General features: G+C 36.0%; 5 protein-coding genes across 6 annotated transcripts; 1 reads left to right on the top strand and 4 right to left on the bottom strand.

Moving 5' to 3' along the window:
• The first annotated feature begins 742 nt into the window (after positions 1 to 742).
• On the top strand, positions 743 to 4,487 carry LOC145631189 (endo-1,4-beta-xylanase 5-like). Its single transcript, XM_081683280.1, has 7 exons — positions 743 to 866; positions 1,021 to 1,067; positions 1,189 to 1,411; positions 2,412 to 2,578; positions 2,705 to 2,803; positions 2,962 to 3,777; positions 4,078 to 4,487. The coding sequence occupies exons 1-7, from the start codon at positions 803 to 805 to the stop codon at positions 4,465 to 4,467; spliced, it is 1,806 nt and encodes a 601-aa protein (XP_081539406.1). The 5' UTR covers positions 743 to 802; the 3' UTR covers positions 4,468 to 4,487.
• A 771-nt stretch (positions 4,488 to 5,258) lies between these two features.
• On the bottom strand, positions 5,259 to 6,769 carry LOC145631188 (uncharacterized). Of its 2 annotated transcripts, XM_081683279.1 has the most exons (4): positions 6,748 to 6,769; positions 6,368 to 6,494; positions 6,180 to 6,237; positions 5,259 to 5,923 (listed from the first exon to the last, which is right to left on the bottom strand). In XM_081683279.1, the coding sequence occupies exons 2-4, from the start codon at positions 6,481 to 6,483 to the stop codon at positions 5,837 to 5,839; spliced, it is 261 nt and encodes an 86-aa protein (XP_081539405.1). In that variant the 5' UTR covers positions 6,484 to 6,494; positions 6,748 to 6,769; the 3' UTR covers positions 5,259 to 5,836. The 2 variants fall into 2 exon arrangements, with proteins under 2 accessions (XP_081539405.1, XP_081539404.1); XM_081683278.1 differs by lacking the exon at positions 6,748 to 6,769 and having other exon boundaries at positions 6,368 to 6,721.
• Positions 6,770 to 7,587: 818 nt separating this feature from the next.
• Positions 7,588 to 9,761, bottom strand: LOC145631187 (F-box/kelch-repeat protein At3g23880-like). The gene is made up of 2 exons (XM_081683277.1): positions 9,464 to 9,761; positions 7,588 to 8,974 (listed from the first exon to the last, which is right to left on the bottom strand). The coding sequence occupies exon 2, from the start codon at positions 8,906 to 8,908 to the stop codon at positions 7,691 to 7,693; it is 1,218 nt and encodes a 405-aa protein (XP_081539403.1). The 5' UTR covers positions 8,909 to 8,974; positions 9,464 to 9,761; the 3' UTR covers positions 7,588 to 7,690.
• A 1,377-nt stretch (positions 9,762 to 11,138) lies between these two features.
• On the bottom strand, positions 11,139 to 11,810 carry LOC145633229 (uncharacterized). The gene has a single exon (XM_081685498.1). It carries the CDS (start codon positions 11,808 to 11,810, stop codon positions 11,139 to 11,141), a length of 672 nt encoding a protein of 223 aa, XP_081541624.1.
• Positions 11,811 to 12,906: 1,096 nt separating this feature from the next.
• LOC145633228 (uncharacterized) lies at positions 12,907 to 13,563 on the bottom strand. Its single transcript, XM_081685497.1, has one exon. It carries the CDS (start codon positions 13,561 to 13,563, stop codon positions 12,907 to 12,909), a length of 657 nt encoding a protein of 218 aa, XP_081541623.1.
• Between the last annotated feature and the right edge of the window lie 510 nt (positions 13,564 to 14,073).

The raw sequence follows: 14,073 nt of genomic DNA, 5'->3' as shown, positions 1-14,073 counted from the left end.
ATTGTGAAATTCAATCAACTAGCTAGCTAGATTGCTTGCAATTAAATGCTTCCATCGTTTCTTTAATTGTCTTATTCTCTAATTTAAACTCTATCATATTTCCTATTGAAAAAAAAAAAAAAAAAAAAAAAAAAAAAAAAAAAAACCGTCTATCATATTGATTTTTACTTATTAAATTGAATAGGATTTTTTTTTTTTTTTTTTTACCCAAAATTGTGTATGTAGGAATTAGGATGATAGATTCGTTCATTCTTGTACAATACTAATATACGTATAACAGTTTGATAGAGTATATAAACCAATCTCGAGTTGTGACGATAGTTAAATTAAGCAATTCTAATTAGAAAAAATTATGTGTGTCTTTTTGCAAAACACTGATCCACCTATCCTAATGGCCTAGATGCATGTTCTGATATCGTTTTGTTTTTTTCTTTCTTTCTTTAGTAATTATTTTCATTTTCTGTGCAATAATATAATTTGATTTAGTAAAGACTACACACTTAAGCTGGCATGTCTCTTTTTTTTTGTCACATGATTTAACTATTTTTGCAAAAACTTTATAAAATTTCTTGTGTAGGTCATAGTTTGTCATTTTGGTGTTGTCTTTTGTTATTTAACTCAAATTTCACTTCACTTGCTGTAAGCCATAATTTATATTTTTGTATATACTAAGGTACAAAAATCATATCCTCTTAAATTTTGAGAGTATACAAAAATCATAATTGCTAGTTTTTTTTTTTTTTTTTTTTTTTGACACATAATTGCTAGGTTGAATTTAACATCTTATATTGTCTTGAATGAAATGAAGATTATTACTTTCTTGTTATGGCATGCATTCTTTCTGCTCCTCTTCTCCTACAATAATGGTAATGTCTAGGATTCGCCTCGTGTAATTTTCGATTATATTGTACTTATTGGTCTATTATATCATTAGTGAGTTTAAATTTTTGCATCCTTATTGTCAATTCTATTATAGTATTGTTGTCTTTTACTAAATTTTCGGCTTTTTAATTGATGCAGGGGTTATCATACAAGCTTTGAAGTATGATTATTCAGCAACTACAGAGGTACTAAACTCATTGGAATGTAGACAGTTTTTTACAAAAAATCCGGCTCTTACAATCGAGTTTTAATATCCTAGATTGAGCAGAGATTCTAATACAAGCATTTTTGTATGTTGTTTTGAAGTGTTTGGAGGAAGCTTGGAAAGCTCAATATGGTGGAGGGATCATACAAAATCCAGAATTCGATGATGGTATCGAAGAATGGACTGTTTTCGGACCAGGGAAGATCCAAGAAAGGGTAACAAAAAGTGGGAACAAATTTATAGCAGCTATTAACAGGACACATCCATCTGATGGCCTTTCTCAGAGGGTTTTGATTGAGAGTGGAAAACTTTATGCATTTTCAGGTAACATGAACTAACTTCATTTTATTTAGGAATTCGTAATTAAAGAGATTTGATTAAGCAAGTTGAAACTTCGTTATTATAACTAAATAGGAATAATTTGTTGTTGGCCCGACACAAAAGTATTGGGTGAGACTAAGGGTCTGTTCTCATACGTTGAAATTCTGTTCTGTTCAGTTCAGTTCAGTTCAGCTCAGCTCAGTTCAGTTAAGTTCAGTTCAGCTCATTTCAGTTCAATTCAGTTCAGCTCCTAATTTACTTCTCTTATAAAATATTCATTTTAGTTCAGTTTAGTTCAGCTCAGTCCAGTCAATGAGAACATGCCCTAACTCGTAGTACAGTAAATTGTTGTATTCCAAAGGCTTAAATGTTCGTTTATGGAGCATTGATTAAAATTCTTTGAGAGTATATTATACAGTCCTACTATACTCGGCTTTGTCGTTGTCTTTCTCCTCCATATTTCCCTGCCTCCTCCCTTTGTCTCTTAACAAGTATGGTACATGCATTGAATCGACAAAAATGCAAGGACTTTTAGTCTCTTAGCTAGCTAGTTGGTTGTTATTTTGTATTCTTTTGAAGATTATAATTGTTTCCTTTAGTGGTTTGTTCTTTTTTGGCCTGTTACATTTTTCCTCAATCTTATGCTTTACTATCTTTGATACATAGAAGTGTTACATAATCTCTCAGTTGGTAGTCTAATAGTCTATGAACATATATTCACTTAAGTCGCTAATTTCATTTAAACCTTCACTGTATGTCCGTCTCAAATTATAACCACGAAGACATCACTAGCTAAATTAGATCATATAGTACTAATTAGCTACAAATCAAACAATTAATTGATCGAAATTAATCCAGCCATCACAGATTTCACATCTTACTTGTTAGTTGACAAATGACATGCCACTAGTTTCATGCAATATAATTCATTCATCTCTTTATTAGAAGACTTATTAGATCATAAATTTTTTGATAAAATTATGATCAGCCTGAAATTTAACAGCATGGATACAAATAAGCGAGGGCAGTGAAATTGTAGCTGTTAAATTTAGAAGCACTTGTGGTAAATATCTCCATGGCGGTACTGTCATAGCCGAGCAAGGATGCTGGAGCATGCTTAAGGGTGGCATCGTTGCAAATTTTACTGGCACGGTTGATTTAACTTTTGAGGTAAATGTACTGCTGTCAAAAATGATTTTCCTAGGAGAAATAATTTCTGTGTAATTTTGAGAAATGGACCTGTTTTTATGCTTTATAACTCTGTATTATGCAAGTTTCTAACAATTGTATATGCAGACTAATAACACATGTGTTGAAGTTTGGGTTGATAATGTATCGTTGCAACCGTTTACTAAGAAGCAATGGAGATTGCACCAAGAATCAACCATTGCAAAGGTAAAATAAAAAATAAAATAAAAAAAATAAAAAAAAAAAAAAAAAAGGCAAACATATTTGAAGTTATATTGAATATTTACAGTCTTAATTTTCAGTTTTTAGTTGAGTGAAAATCAGGTAAATAGAACGAGCTGAGACTGAAATCATCGTTCATGTAGGTGAGAAAGCGTAAGGTGAAATTTCAAGTGACAAACGAAAAGAAGGTAGCAGTAAGAGGAGCAAAGATTACTCTGAAGCAAACAAAGGCAGGCTTTCCAATAGGATGTGAAATGAACCTGAATGTCTTAAATAGTACTAAGTACCGAGATTGGTTTATTGCCTCAAGATTCTCAGTCACTGCTTTTGGGAATGAAATGAAATGGTACTTCACAGAAGAAAAGACGCGAGGAAAAGAAAACTATACCATTCCTGATGCGATGCTAAAATTTTGTGAGCAGAACAACATTGATGTTCGAGGTCACAACATCTTTTGGGACGATCCAAAGTACCAACCCACTTGGTTAAATCTCAATATCAGCTCAAAGAAGTTGGAAAAACTAGTTGAAAAGAGGCTGAAATCGGTTGTTTTAAGGTATAAAGGGAGATTGATACATTGGGATGTTATGAATGAGAACTTGCATTTTAGGTTCTATGAGAATAAACTTGGTAAAAATGCTTCAGCAGAGATCTATGCTAGAACTTATGAGCTTGATCAAAAGCCGATTTTGTTCATGAATGATTATAGCACGATAGAGGATAGCGAAGATGAAGAGTCAATGCCTGCAAAGTATGCCAGAAAGTTGAAAAGGGTTGTTTCATATTACAAGGAAAGGAGTAGTGGTAATAAGATGTTGCCTATGGGAATAGGGTTAGAATCGCGGTTTGCTCCTGGTCAGCCTAACTTTGCTTACATGAGAGCAGGAATAGACTTCTTAGCTTCAATGGGATTCCCTATTTGGCTTACTGAAGTCTTTGTTGATAAAGGCGCGAACCAGGTACAATCATGGACTCTTGTTGCAAGTCTATTAAACACACATTCATATACAAGTACTTCTTAAAAATTAGAATTTGTGCTTAATGGGATCAGGACAAAATATAATGATCTATGCATTTGCATTCTTTATGTTCACTGATAGCGCGAAAGAGTGGCAGAGTGCATCATCTCAATATTAAGGAATACACATAATTTGTGAATCTGAAATCTTTATATTCTAATATGTAAAGCAACAGTATTACACATATCAGTGTATAGTATGTGACAGTTTAATTTATATGTCCAAAACTGTTATAAGCAGGCAGAGTATCTAGAGGAAGTTTTGAGGGAGGGATACTCACACCCTGGTGTCAAAGGAATTGTGATATGGCCCACTTCGCCGTTCAGCAAGGAGTGCAAGATGTGTTTGATTGACATTGATCAAGACTTTAAGACCACACCAACCGGAGATGTAATTGATAAGCTGATCGAGGAATTGTGGAGCTCGAAACCATTGAAGATTTCAACCAATGGACATGGGTTTTCTGAAGAAGTAGTGTTGCTTGTTGGGGATTATGAAGTTACTGTAAGGCATCCTGAATCAAATTCTTGTACTAAGTTAAAACTCAAGGTTACTGAAGATGAATCAGCACAGTTTGTGAATGTTCTACTAGACAAGAATGATGCATGTGTTCCCAATATTAATAACTAAATTTGGAAATTTGAATTGTAGACATGTTGCAATACTCGCAAATAACAAGTAGATGTGTTTTGCAGTTTTGTCTATTATTAAAACTATAGCTACATATTGCATAAAACAACTTGCATGGTACCGGTCCACATTTTTAGTACTAGAACCGAGAATATTTCAACCCAAGTAAATTCTACCCAAACGAGTCTTGCCTATAATTGACCCAATTGTGATCAAATTGTTGTGATGTGGAACTCAATAGTCACCTATAATGAAATTGGTCTTAAATTATTTGCACCAAAAAAATTGGTCTTACATTATCATGCTAAAGTAAATCTTCTATCTGTGGAATCCACATGAACACTGATGGGTTAGTAAAGTATATGACGTGTATAATTTTAATTGATATGACTAAGGGCATGTTCTCGTTGAAATTCAATTCAGTTCAGCTCAGCTCAGTTCCGTTCCGTTCCGCTCCTAATTTCCTTCTCTTATAAAATATTCATTTCATTTCATTTCAGTTCAATTTAGCTCATTTCAGGTCAGCTAATTTCAGTCAATGAGAACAAACCCTAATACCCAATTACTTAACCGAGATTAAAATTTGAAAATTGAACCTAAAATATATGGACACATTTTGACTTTATTAGAAAATAAATCTTTCTTGATTTTTTATATATATATAAAAAAAAAGGATTTTTTTTATAAAGTAAACATCGTGGGAGTAGAACATAAAATCACTCAACTCAACTAGACTCAACTCCGAAATCAGCCCAAATGAGATTTCCATGCATCAGTTGCTCGGACCAATTATATTCCACATGAGTTAAAATAATACAACACTACAACATTACCCATTAAGGAAAATGTTATACATAGCTCTTAGGGATACATATAAGCATTAATTAAAGTATGAAAACATTAAAAAGATTTTTTTATAAAATAAACATTGTGGGACTAGAACAAAGAATCACTCAACTCAACTAGATTCAACTCCGAAATCAGCCCAAATGAGATTTCCATGCATCAGTTATTGCTTTCATGTGTCTCAGGCCTCAAATGGAAGTTGCATCTTTTTACTAAGGCCTTTCTTTTTCCTCCTCAAGAGCTTCTTAAAAGGTCCACCAGTGGTTTTTGGTATGGTACAATAGCCAAAGGACCCAAAGCAATGTCATCGTTTATCTTTGCAGCAACGTTACCAGTATTTTGTGAACCAGAATGATGGTTGGTACATATAATTTCCTTGGTTTTTGGTGATTCAAGTTGATCAGGTTCATCAGTATATTGCATTTGGTCCAGCAGAGAGGACCTTTGGCTAGCTAGCTTTTTCTCAGATTCCGGGGTTGAGGTAACACCAGGAGCACTCCTAGTTGGAGTGGAGATGAATTTGTCAGAAATCACAGCACCTTGTGATGAGGCCATTGCTTCCTTCTTGGCACTCTGCTAGCTTCTCTGAAGCTCCTGATATTTCACATTCCTACAAACCATTTCATATTTCAGTTCAAATTTCAACAAGGAATAATGGATCCATTCATATATACTATTCTATAAACATATTCAAACATGTTTTTCCCTGTATGAACTTAGGGGCCTTCGTCTACAAGTTTCAAGGTGAAGAACAAAGTTATACATGTTGTCTTCCCATTGGAGTATAGATATGCAGGCATTTATTTTTGCTAACACCTTCGATTTCATTTTTTTATGTACATGTAGATGAAAGGAATATAACTTACATTTCTAAGTTGCTTTTTGCCTTGATCGAGATGTTTCATGGTATCCGCCTTTTGCACCCTGATATCAACAAATTAGTAGTTCAAACAGCAGTTTTAAAAGCTCAAGATAATTCAAATTAATCAACACGATTGCAAAAGTCTACCAGAGTTCTGCCAAGTGCAAATGTGACAAAGACAGTTAAGTATACCTCTTTAGTTGGACCTGCAAATAATTGTGGCATTTTGCCTCCAACTCTTCACAATGATTCTCCTTATTCTTCATCTCTTCCAGTAAGGATGCAATCTTTTGGTGGGATTCATCCATTCTAGAATTGACTGCCAAAAGCTTCAAATTCAGATCTTCATTTCCCATCTTGTAAATTTCAAATTGTTCCTCAATCATTTCCTTAGAGTGCTTCAAGGCCTCTATTTCTGATCTCAAACTTGCAACAGTACTTTCAGAATCCTGAAGTAGATTTCTCAAGGATTTGTACTCTAATGCATGCTTTTCAGAATCTACATCCTGTGAAATCACAGTGCTCGACCAATTGAGCTAATAAGCTTCCAACACAACAAACAAAAAGACTACCTCATAAATTGATGATCATCCCCTCTTGCTACAGGAACTCTAGCCTCTGCCATAATAGATGGATCACTTAGACCTAATAGACAGTGGCAAATGAGATTTCATGCATCAGTTGCTCAGACCAATTCTATTCCACATAATCTATATCTATACTTAGTATTTAAAAACTATAACCAAGAAACTAAGAAAGACACATGTCCCATCCATTTTATTACACTTCTCTAACCATAGTGCCACATATCATCTTACACTATTAATTTTTTATTACACCATTGTTTTTTAATTCTTTCATTAAACTTATAGTACTTTATTTTTCATATACACTTCATCTTCATTTTCATCTCTCCCCTTTAATTCAACCTTTTCCTATTCTCTTTAATTTTAGCCCTTCCACCTTCTTTTTAAGCCTCTTTTTCGATTAAAGTTCTAAAATTTTAATTTCTTTAATCATGTTTCCGATTACATATTATACCCTATAATGACTTACTGATATTTCCTCACTTATCTCTCAATACAATTTTATATGAATAACCCGATATTTCCTCACTTATCTCTCAATACAATTTTATATAAATAACCCGTGCATTGCACGGGCCACAAGACTAGTTTAAAATAATACAACACTATAACATTATTAATTAAGTATGAAAACATTAAAACACTTTCTTCAAAAATAACTTATAAAGCAAATTAGTTTCGTCTTAAACTGATACATACTTGACACTTATAAAGCAAATAGGATCTCTTTTTAACTGACATTGCCACATACTTGAACTAATCAGGCAAAAGTTTTAGCTATAAAACTAAATAAATAGGATGTCTGATAATAAAGACAATAGGAAATACTTATAATATGCGAGACCATCCAAACCACAATTTGAAGCAAATCCATACATAATCCAGAACATGATGAGATGATACATTATTAACTCCTGATCACTCTCCTTCACAGAGGGAATAGACTCTCTACATAACTGAAGCAGTAACCAACTTTTACACTCAAATCTCGACACTGGCTTGTTCTGGGATCATAAACCCACAGCGTATCAGCAATTTTGACCGGGAGATCACCATCCAGCCGTGATCCAACAGCATATGGACCATATTGTACATGGATAGGTGAAGTTACAAACAAGCACTGCCATGCTATTGGAGCTCCCAAATTGTCAAATTCAGTAACCACCCAGATTTCAATGCTACCCACTTGCTCGAGATTCTGGGTAACATATAGTGCAAGGAATTCTTTGTAAAGACCAATTTCCCATTTGGACCCATTATATAAATGCAAACTGGGCTGAACAACCCCTTGTGGTGCCTCAGATAACTTAAATGTCTCGGTACTTAAATGAAATGAAAGGATCCAGTCCTTGGTTCCGTCTCCAGTAGACAAGGAGGCAATCCAATAATAAACACCATTTACAAACGTATCCATGGTCGAAGGTGAGACAATAGCAAGGCCAGGGCCACGAGCACCCGAGTAAATTGGCTGATTACTAAGCCTCTTCCATGAGTTGGTGCTCAGTGAGTAAATATCATAAGCCAAACTTATGTATGAGTCAGGGTCACACACAATACAAGATGTTGCCAAAATCTTGAAATCGTTAGACATAGCATCGTACATGAAGCCACGAACAACATGACCGCCTTGGGGGAACCGTTGATCTGGGGCTTTTGGATATGCAACAATCTTAAAATCTCTTGTGGCTGGATTCCATAAGCCAAGACGGTATTCATAGAGATCATAGCCACTCCGTTCTTTATGAAACGATATAATTTCGAAGCAAATAATGCCATTTGCAGTGCCTCTACAAAGAGCTTTCACTATTACATTTGGATCGACAGTAAGAACAGAATTTCTATCACGTTCAACATCTGATATCAAATTCAAAAGAACGTCACCCCCTTGGTGTTTAGATAAAAGACAGCACCGATCTCCACGTGCTAAATCATGATACCAAATGAGGAGTGGCACATCGCCATCTGCTTTGTGGATTGCATACTGAGCACGGTGGTGTGTCAAAATGAAGCTAAAATCGTCAATGAGGGCACACCATGACCTGCAGACGCATCTTAATCGCAACAAGTCTTTTACAGGCAGCCTTGAAAAGATACCCCCTAACAAATCATTTGGAAGAAGAATGTAGTTTGTTTCCCCGGCATTCATTTGACTACAACTTTTAAAATTGGGTGCTTTCTCAGCCAAAATTTCAATTTATATCTCTCTCCAAACCTAATTAAAAATTAAAACCAAAGTATACATAAGAAATTCTTCAGCCTCAAAACCCGATTGAGAAACAGGTTTTTATCATTAACAATTGAGTTTATCATCACAGCTATTCAATAAAAAAAAATGATTTGATACGAGTAAACCATTAAATCACCTAAAAAAAAGCATTAACTTTTCCAATAGCAAACAACAAATATTCATTTCGATGCGAAAATTTGACGATTGCTAGCAATTACAAACATCAAATTGATGCAATAACAAGACACAATTCATCAATTCAAAAAAAAAAAAAAAAAGACACAATTTATCAATCCTCAGTATTGTTCGATACCAAAATTCATATCATAGAAAGAATTCTAAATAACCAAATACGACTATATAATTAACATATATATACCCACAAATAGCAAATTTTAGAAAAACAAACGAATCAAATTAAGGCAAATTGAAAACAATCAATAAAATTACATGCACTGTGATATTCGAAAGTACCTGCAAATTTTGGTGCTTTTATGAAAATGAAATCGCAACTCCACTTGAAATTGCCACAACAACTGCAATCACTAACTGGAGATTTTGTGAATTTGAGGAGAGAAAGAGAATTTGAAGAGAGAGAGAAAGAGAGAAAATGCTCAATTGTGTCAAAATGAAATAAGTTGTCTATTCCACTCAATGAGTCAATGTAATTCCGTAAATAAGGTGGTGAAAAGGTAAATAAATTAACCACAGCACATTTTCACAAAGGTTTATATGCGGTTTGAACCTTGTAATTCTTAGGTTTCCCCGTATGTTCTTTCGGATAAAGTTGCTTTGAACTTTTTTTTTTGAGGGGAAAGTTGCTTTGAACCTTGATTAATAATAACACACTAACGTTTCCTAAAAAAAAAATGTTTTATATGCGGCAACGCACCGTACGGCCAGCCATAAAAACTTTTTAAAAATTTTTTCTCTCTTTTCTCTCCTCTCCTCCATTTTCTCATCCTTAAAGCAAGACTTCATGCTCCAACCCAGATCGTCGTCGACCTCCTTCTCCAACCCTAATCGCCGTTGACTTCTTTCTACTTAGCTCGTGGTCGTCGTGAACCTCTTCGTACTCCATCGTCGAAAAACAACTTAGAGGTTTTTAAGGCTAAATTCAGCCATGAAAACTCTAGATCTAGTGTTTTCATGGTCGAATTTGGCCTTTTTAGCCTATTTGAAGTGAAATTTGAAGCCATTGTTAATAATTAAGGTATTTGTTAGATTTGATTTTTTTTTCCGGTTTGGTTTGTGTTTTGGTTGGATTTTGGTTTGTTGTTGCGCGTGGTGGTTAGGGTGGGTTGGATTTGGGTTTGTTGTTGCGCGTGGTGGTTAGGGTTGGTTGGATTTGGGTTTGTTGCTGCGCTTGGTGGTTAGGCTGGGTTAGGTTGGTTTTGGGTGTGGGTTCGAGTTTGGTCAGTGTTAGGGTGGATACGTATCAGGGCTAGGTGTGGGTTGCTGGGCGTGGTTGATGGTGGCGTGGTGGTTAGGGTGGTTTTGGGTTCGAATTTCGTGGCAGCAGCGTGGTTGCTGGTGGTTAGGGTGGGTTTTGGGTGTGGGTTCCGGTTAGGTTAGTGTTAGGTTGGGTGGATCGGATCTAGTGCTGCAGCTGGTGGCGTGGGCAGTGGGTACGGGAGGTGGTGGTGGTGGTGTGGTGGAGTTTAAGGCTTTGAGGTGGTGTAGGATTAGGGGTTACTAGGTCCGATCAGGGTTACTTGGTCAGGAGTTACTAGGTCCGGTCAGGGGTTACTTAAGGTAGAGGGGTTACTTGAAGGATTACTAGAGGGGTTACTTAAGTGGGGTTACTAGAGGGGTTACTTTAGGGGGTTACTCTAGTGGTTACTAATGTGACACCCGGCCGCACCGTGCGGCTGGCTGCACCAGAAACGCACTGAAAAGAGTGTATATACGCCTCAAAAAAAAATAGGAAAGGTGGAAGTTATTAAAAAAATGATGGAAGTTATTTAATGGGAGGTTATAGCTAAAAAAAAAAATCTAAATTCTTGAGAGTTCAAGATTGAGGTTTTGGAAAAACCTCATTAACTGACTCTGTAATTATCCAAACCATCCAAACCACAATTTGAAGCAAATCCATACATAATCCAGAACATGATGAGATGATACATTATTAACTCCTGATCACTCTCCTTCACAGAGGGAATAGACTCTCTACATAGCTGAAGCAGTAACCAACTTTTACACTCAAATCTCGACACTGGCTTGTTCTGGGATCATAAACCCACAACGTATCAGCAATTTTGACCAGGAGATCACCATCTAGCCGTGATCTAACGGCATATGGACCATATTGTACATGAATAGGTGAAGTTACAAAAAAGCACTGCCATGCTATTAGAGCTCCCAAATTGTCAAATTCAGTAACTACCCAGATTTCAACATTACCCACTTGCTCGAGATTCTGGGTAACATATAGTGCAAGTAATTCTTTGTACAGACCAATTTCCCATTTGAACCCATTATATAAATGCACTCTAGGCTGAACAACCCCTTGTGGTGCATTAGATAACTTAAATTTCTCGGTACTTAAATGGAATGAAAGGATCCATTCCTTGGTTCCGTCTCCAGTAGACAAGGAGGCAATCCAATAATAAACACCATTTACGAACGCATCCATAGTTGAACTTGCACCTATGATAATAGCAAGACCAAGGCCTCTAACACCTAAGAAAATTGGCTGATTACTAAGCCTCTTCCACGAGTTGGTGCTTAGTGAGTAAATATCGTAAGCCAAATTTATGAATGAGTCAGGGTCAAACACAATACAAGATGTTGCCAAAATCTTGAAATCGTTAGACAGCATCATACATGAAGCCACAAACAAAATGACCGCCTTGGGGGAACCGTTGATCTGGGGCTTTTGGATATGCTACAATCTTAAAATCTCTTGTGGCTGGATTCCACAAGCCAAGACGGTATTCATAGAGATCATAGACACAATTGAGCATTCTCCCTCTCTCTCTCTTCAAATTCTCTTTGTATCTCCTCAAATTTACTTAATCTCCAGTTAGTGATTGAAGATTTTGGACTGTATAGATGTTTCACGAAAAAAAAAAACATATTATACAAATATAAAGAACAGTTGTATTAGAAAAAATACTATTAAAATACAGTGGACATATACCTAATAAAGTAAAAAGAATATATTTACACCAAAAAAGAGTGAAAAGAATATATGTCCATAATCACCTCTATGTGAGAACACCAAAAGTAAACGTGTTTTTAATATTTTTATCATATCTATATGCGTGTCTAATTATAAACGTGTTTCTCCTTACCAAGTGTAGTCCCAAACCAACAGCCAATTGGTACCACTCGACGATGTTGTAGTACATAAACAAGCTTTAAGCTTAACAAAACGGCGTCATGGAATTGAATTGATGGAGTTAGATGGATGTTGGGTACATGTGGAATGAGACAATGAGTAATAGCTAATTCATATTCAACGTATGGAGTCTCATGACTTGGCAAAATAGATTGACAAATTAATTCACTCAAAAAGATTAACCGGGCAGCCCTCGTTGATAAAGTCATATATTCAGCATATATTTCATGGATTATTGTCTTGACTTCTTGAACTTGATTCATCTTCTATCATATACTTATGATCTACTAGACTCGCATAACTCTTTTGCCTTTTTATTGTACTATATACAACATAAAGTGTATGTGTTGTCAAGACCATTTTTTTTTTAAGAAAGACGGGTAAGCATTAATTAAAGTTAAATAAGTTTACAGACAAAGGTTGGATGCTCACAGGCAAGCCCAAAGTAATAGTACTGCCATCAGTTTGGTGAATAAAAGAAACTAAGTCTTGTGCTAGAAAATCATTACAGACAAAAGGAGGACTATCAAGATCATACAACTGGAATAACTGAACCTCTGCCTCTCTAGCATGCTTAGCAAGAAAGTTTGCTACTTGTTGCTTCCCCTTTCTTCAAAGTAAGCCTGACTTCAGGGAGCTGCTCCAGCTGCTGCCTGCAATCAATAATGGAAGGAGAAGATAGATTAACATTCTGCTGATGAGTGATTTCTTCTACAGCACCCTTGTTATCTGAACTAATGTTACAGCTTTGCCATGCCCTATTCACTATCCACCTCAGAGCTAGTGAAATAGCTTTTATTTCTGCTTCCCCCGCATTTGGTGCATAACCTTTCCACAGAAAACCACCCATCCAAATTCCTAAATGGTTCCTGCAAACACCTGCACACCCAGCTTGCTTTGTTCCTTGAATGAAAGATGCATCCACATTGATTTTAAGAGAGTTTGAAGGGGGAGGGGCCCAAGCAATATTTCTAGGCTTTGATATCTGGGTTCTAGTAGTGGAATAGAACCATTCAGATGCAGCCCAGATGCATTGAGTCTTTGATTTTTCTGAAGTGAGATTTTTGTTTGAGAAGATCCAAGCATTTCTTCTTTTCCAAAGAGTCCAAAGGGCAAAAGAGAGGATCACATTCCAAGGGATATTGTTGTGAGAAGGAAAACTGAGGTTTTCTTGAAGCCAGACATAGAAAGGTTTGTCAGGGATAGATGATAATTGAGGTGGTGGGTGCATTTCCTGCCAGAATTCAGAGGCTCTCGGGCAATCAAAGAAAAGGTGAAAGTTAGATTCTGTGGTGGAAGGGCAAAAGGGGCAAGAATTAGAGTTAGCTAAGGTTCTGAGGTAAGGTTTTTCCTGATAGGCAGTCTGTTGTGTGCAGCTTGCCAAAGGAAAACTTTGATCTTAGGCATAGAGTTTTCTTTCCAGATACTGTCCCAATTGAAATTCACATGGTTAATAGGTTCTCTCTTATCTTTGACCCAAGCAGTTGCCTCTTTCATGTTATATTTACCCCTCTTGGTCCAACTGGTATAATTATAGTCAACTCTATCATGTATGGTGACCTGTTGTAGTCTGTGGTACAAGTGGTCATCAATTTGGAAACTGATGGTGTTCACAAGTACAGGGAGAGGTAAAGAATGGATCTGGGCTAAGGTTAGATTTGTGGCATGATAATTGACAGGACCCTTGAGAAGAGATCCGAGAGTATCAGATTTCAGCCAGTTGTCTTTCCAAATGTCTATA

Source organism: Chenopodium album, chromosome 5 (assembly GCF_948465745.1).
Source record: "Chenopodium album chromosome 5, dcCheAlbu1.1, whole genome shotgun sequence".
Lineage (NCBI taxonomy): Eukaryota > Viridiplantae > Streptophyta > Magnoliopsida > Caryophyllales > Amaranthaceae > Chenopodium > Chenopodium album.
Note: the sequence above shows the minus strand (reverse complement) of the source record. Positions and strands in the feature narration are given on the sequence as shown.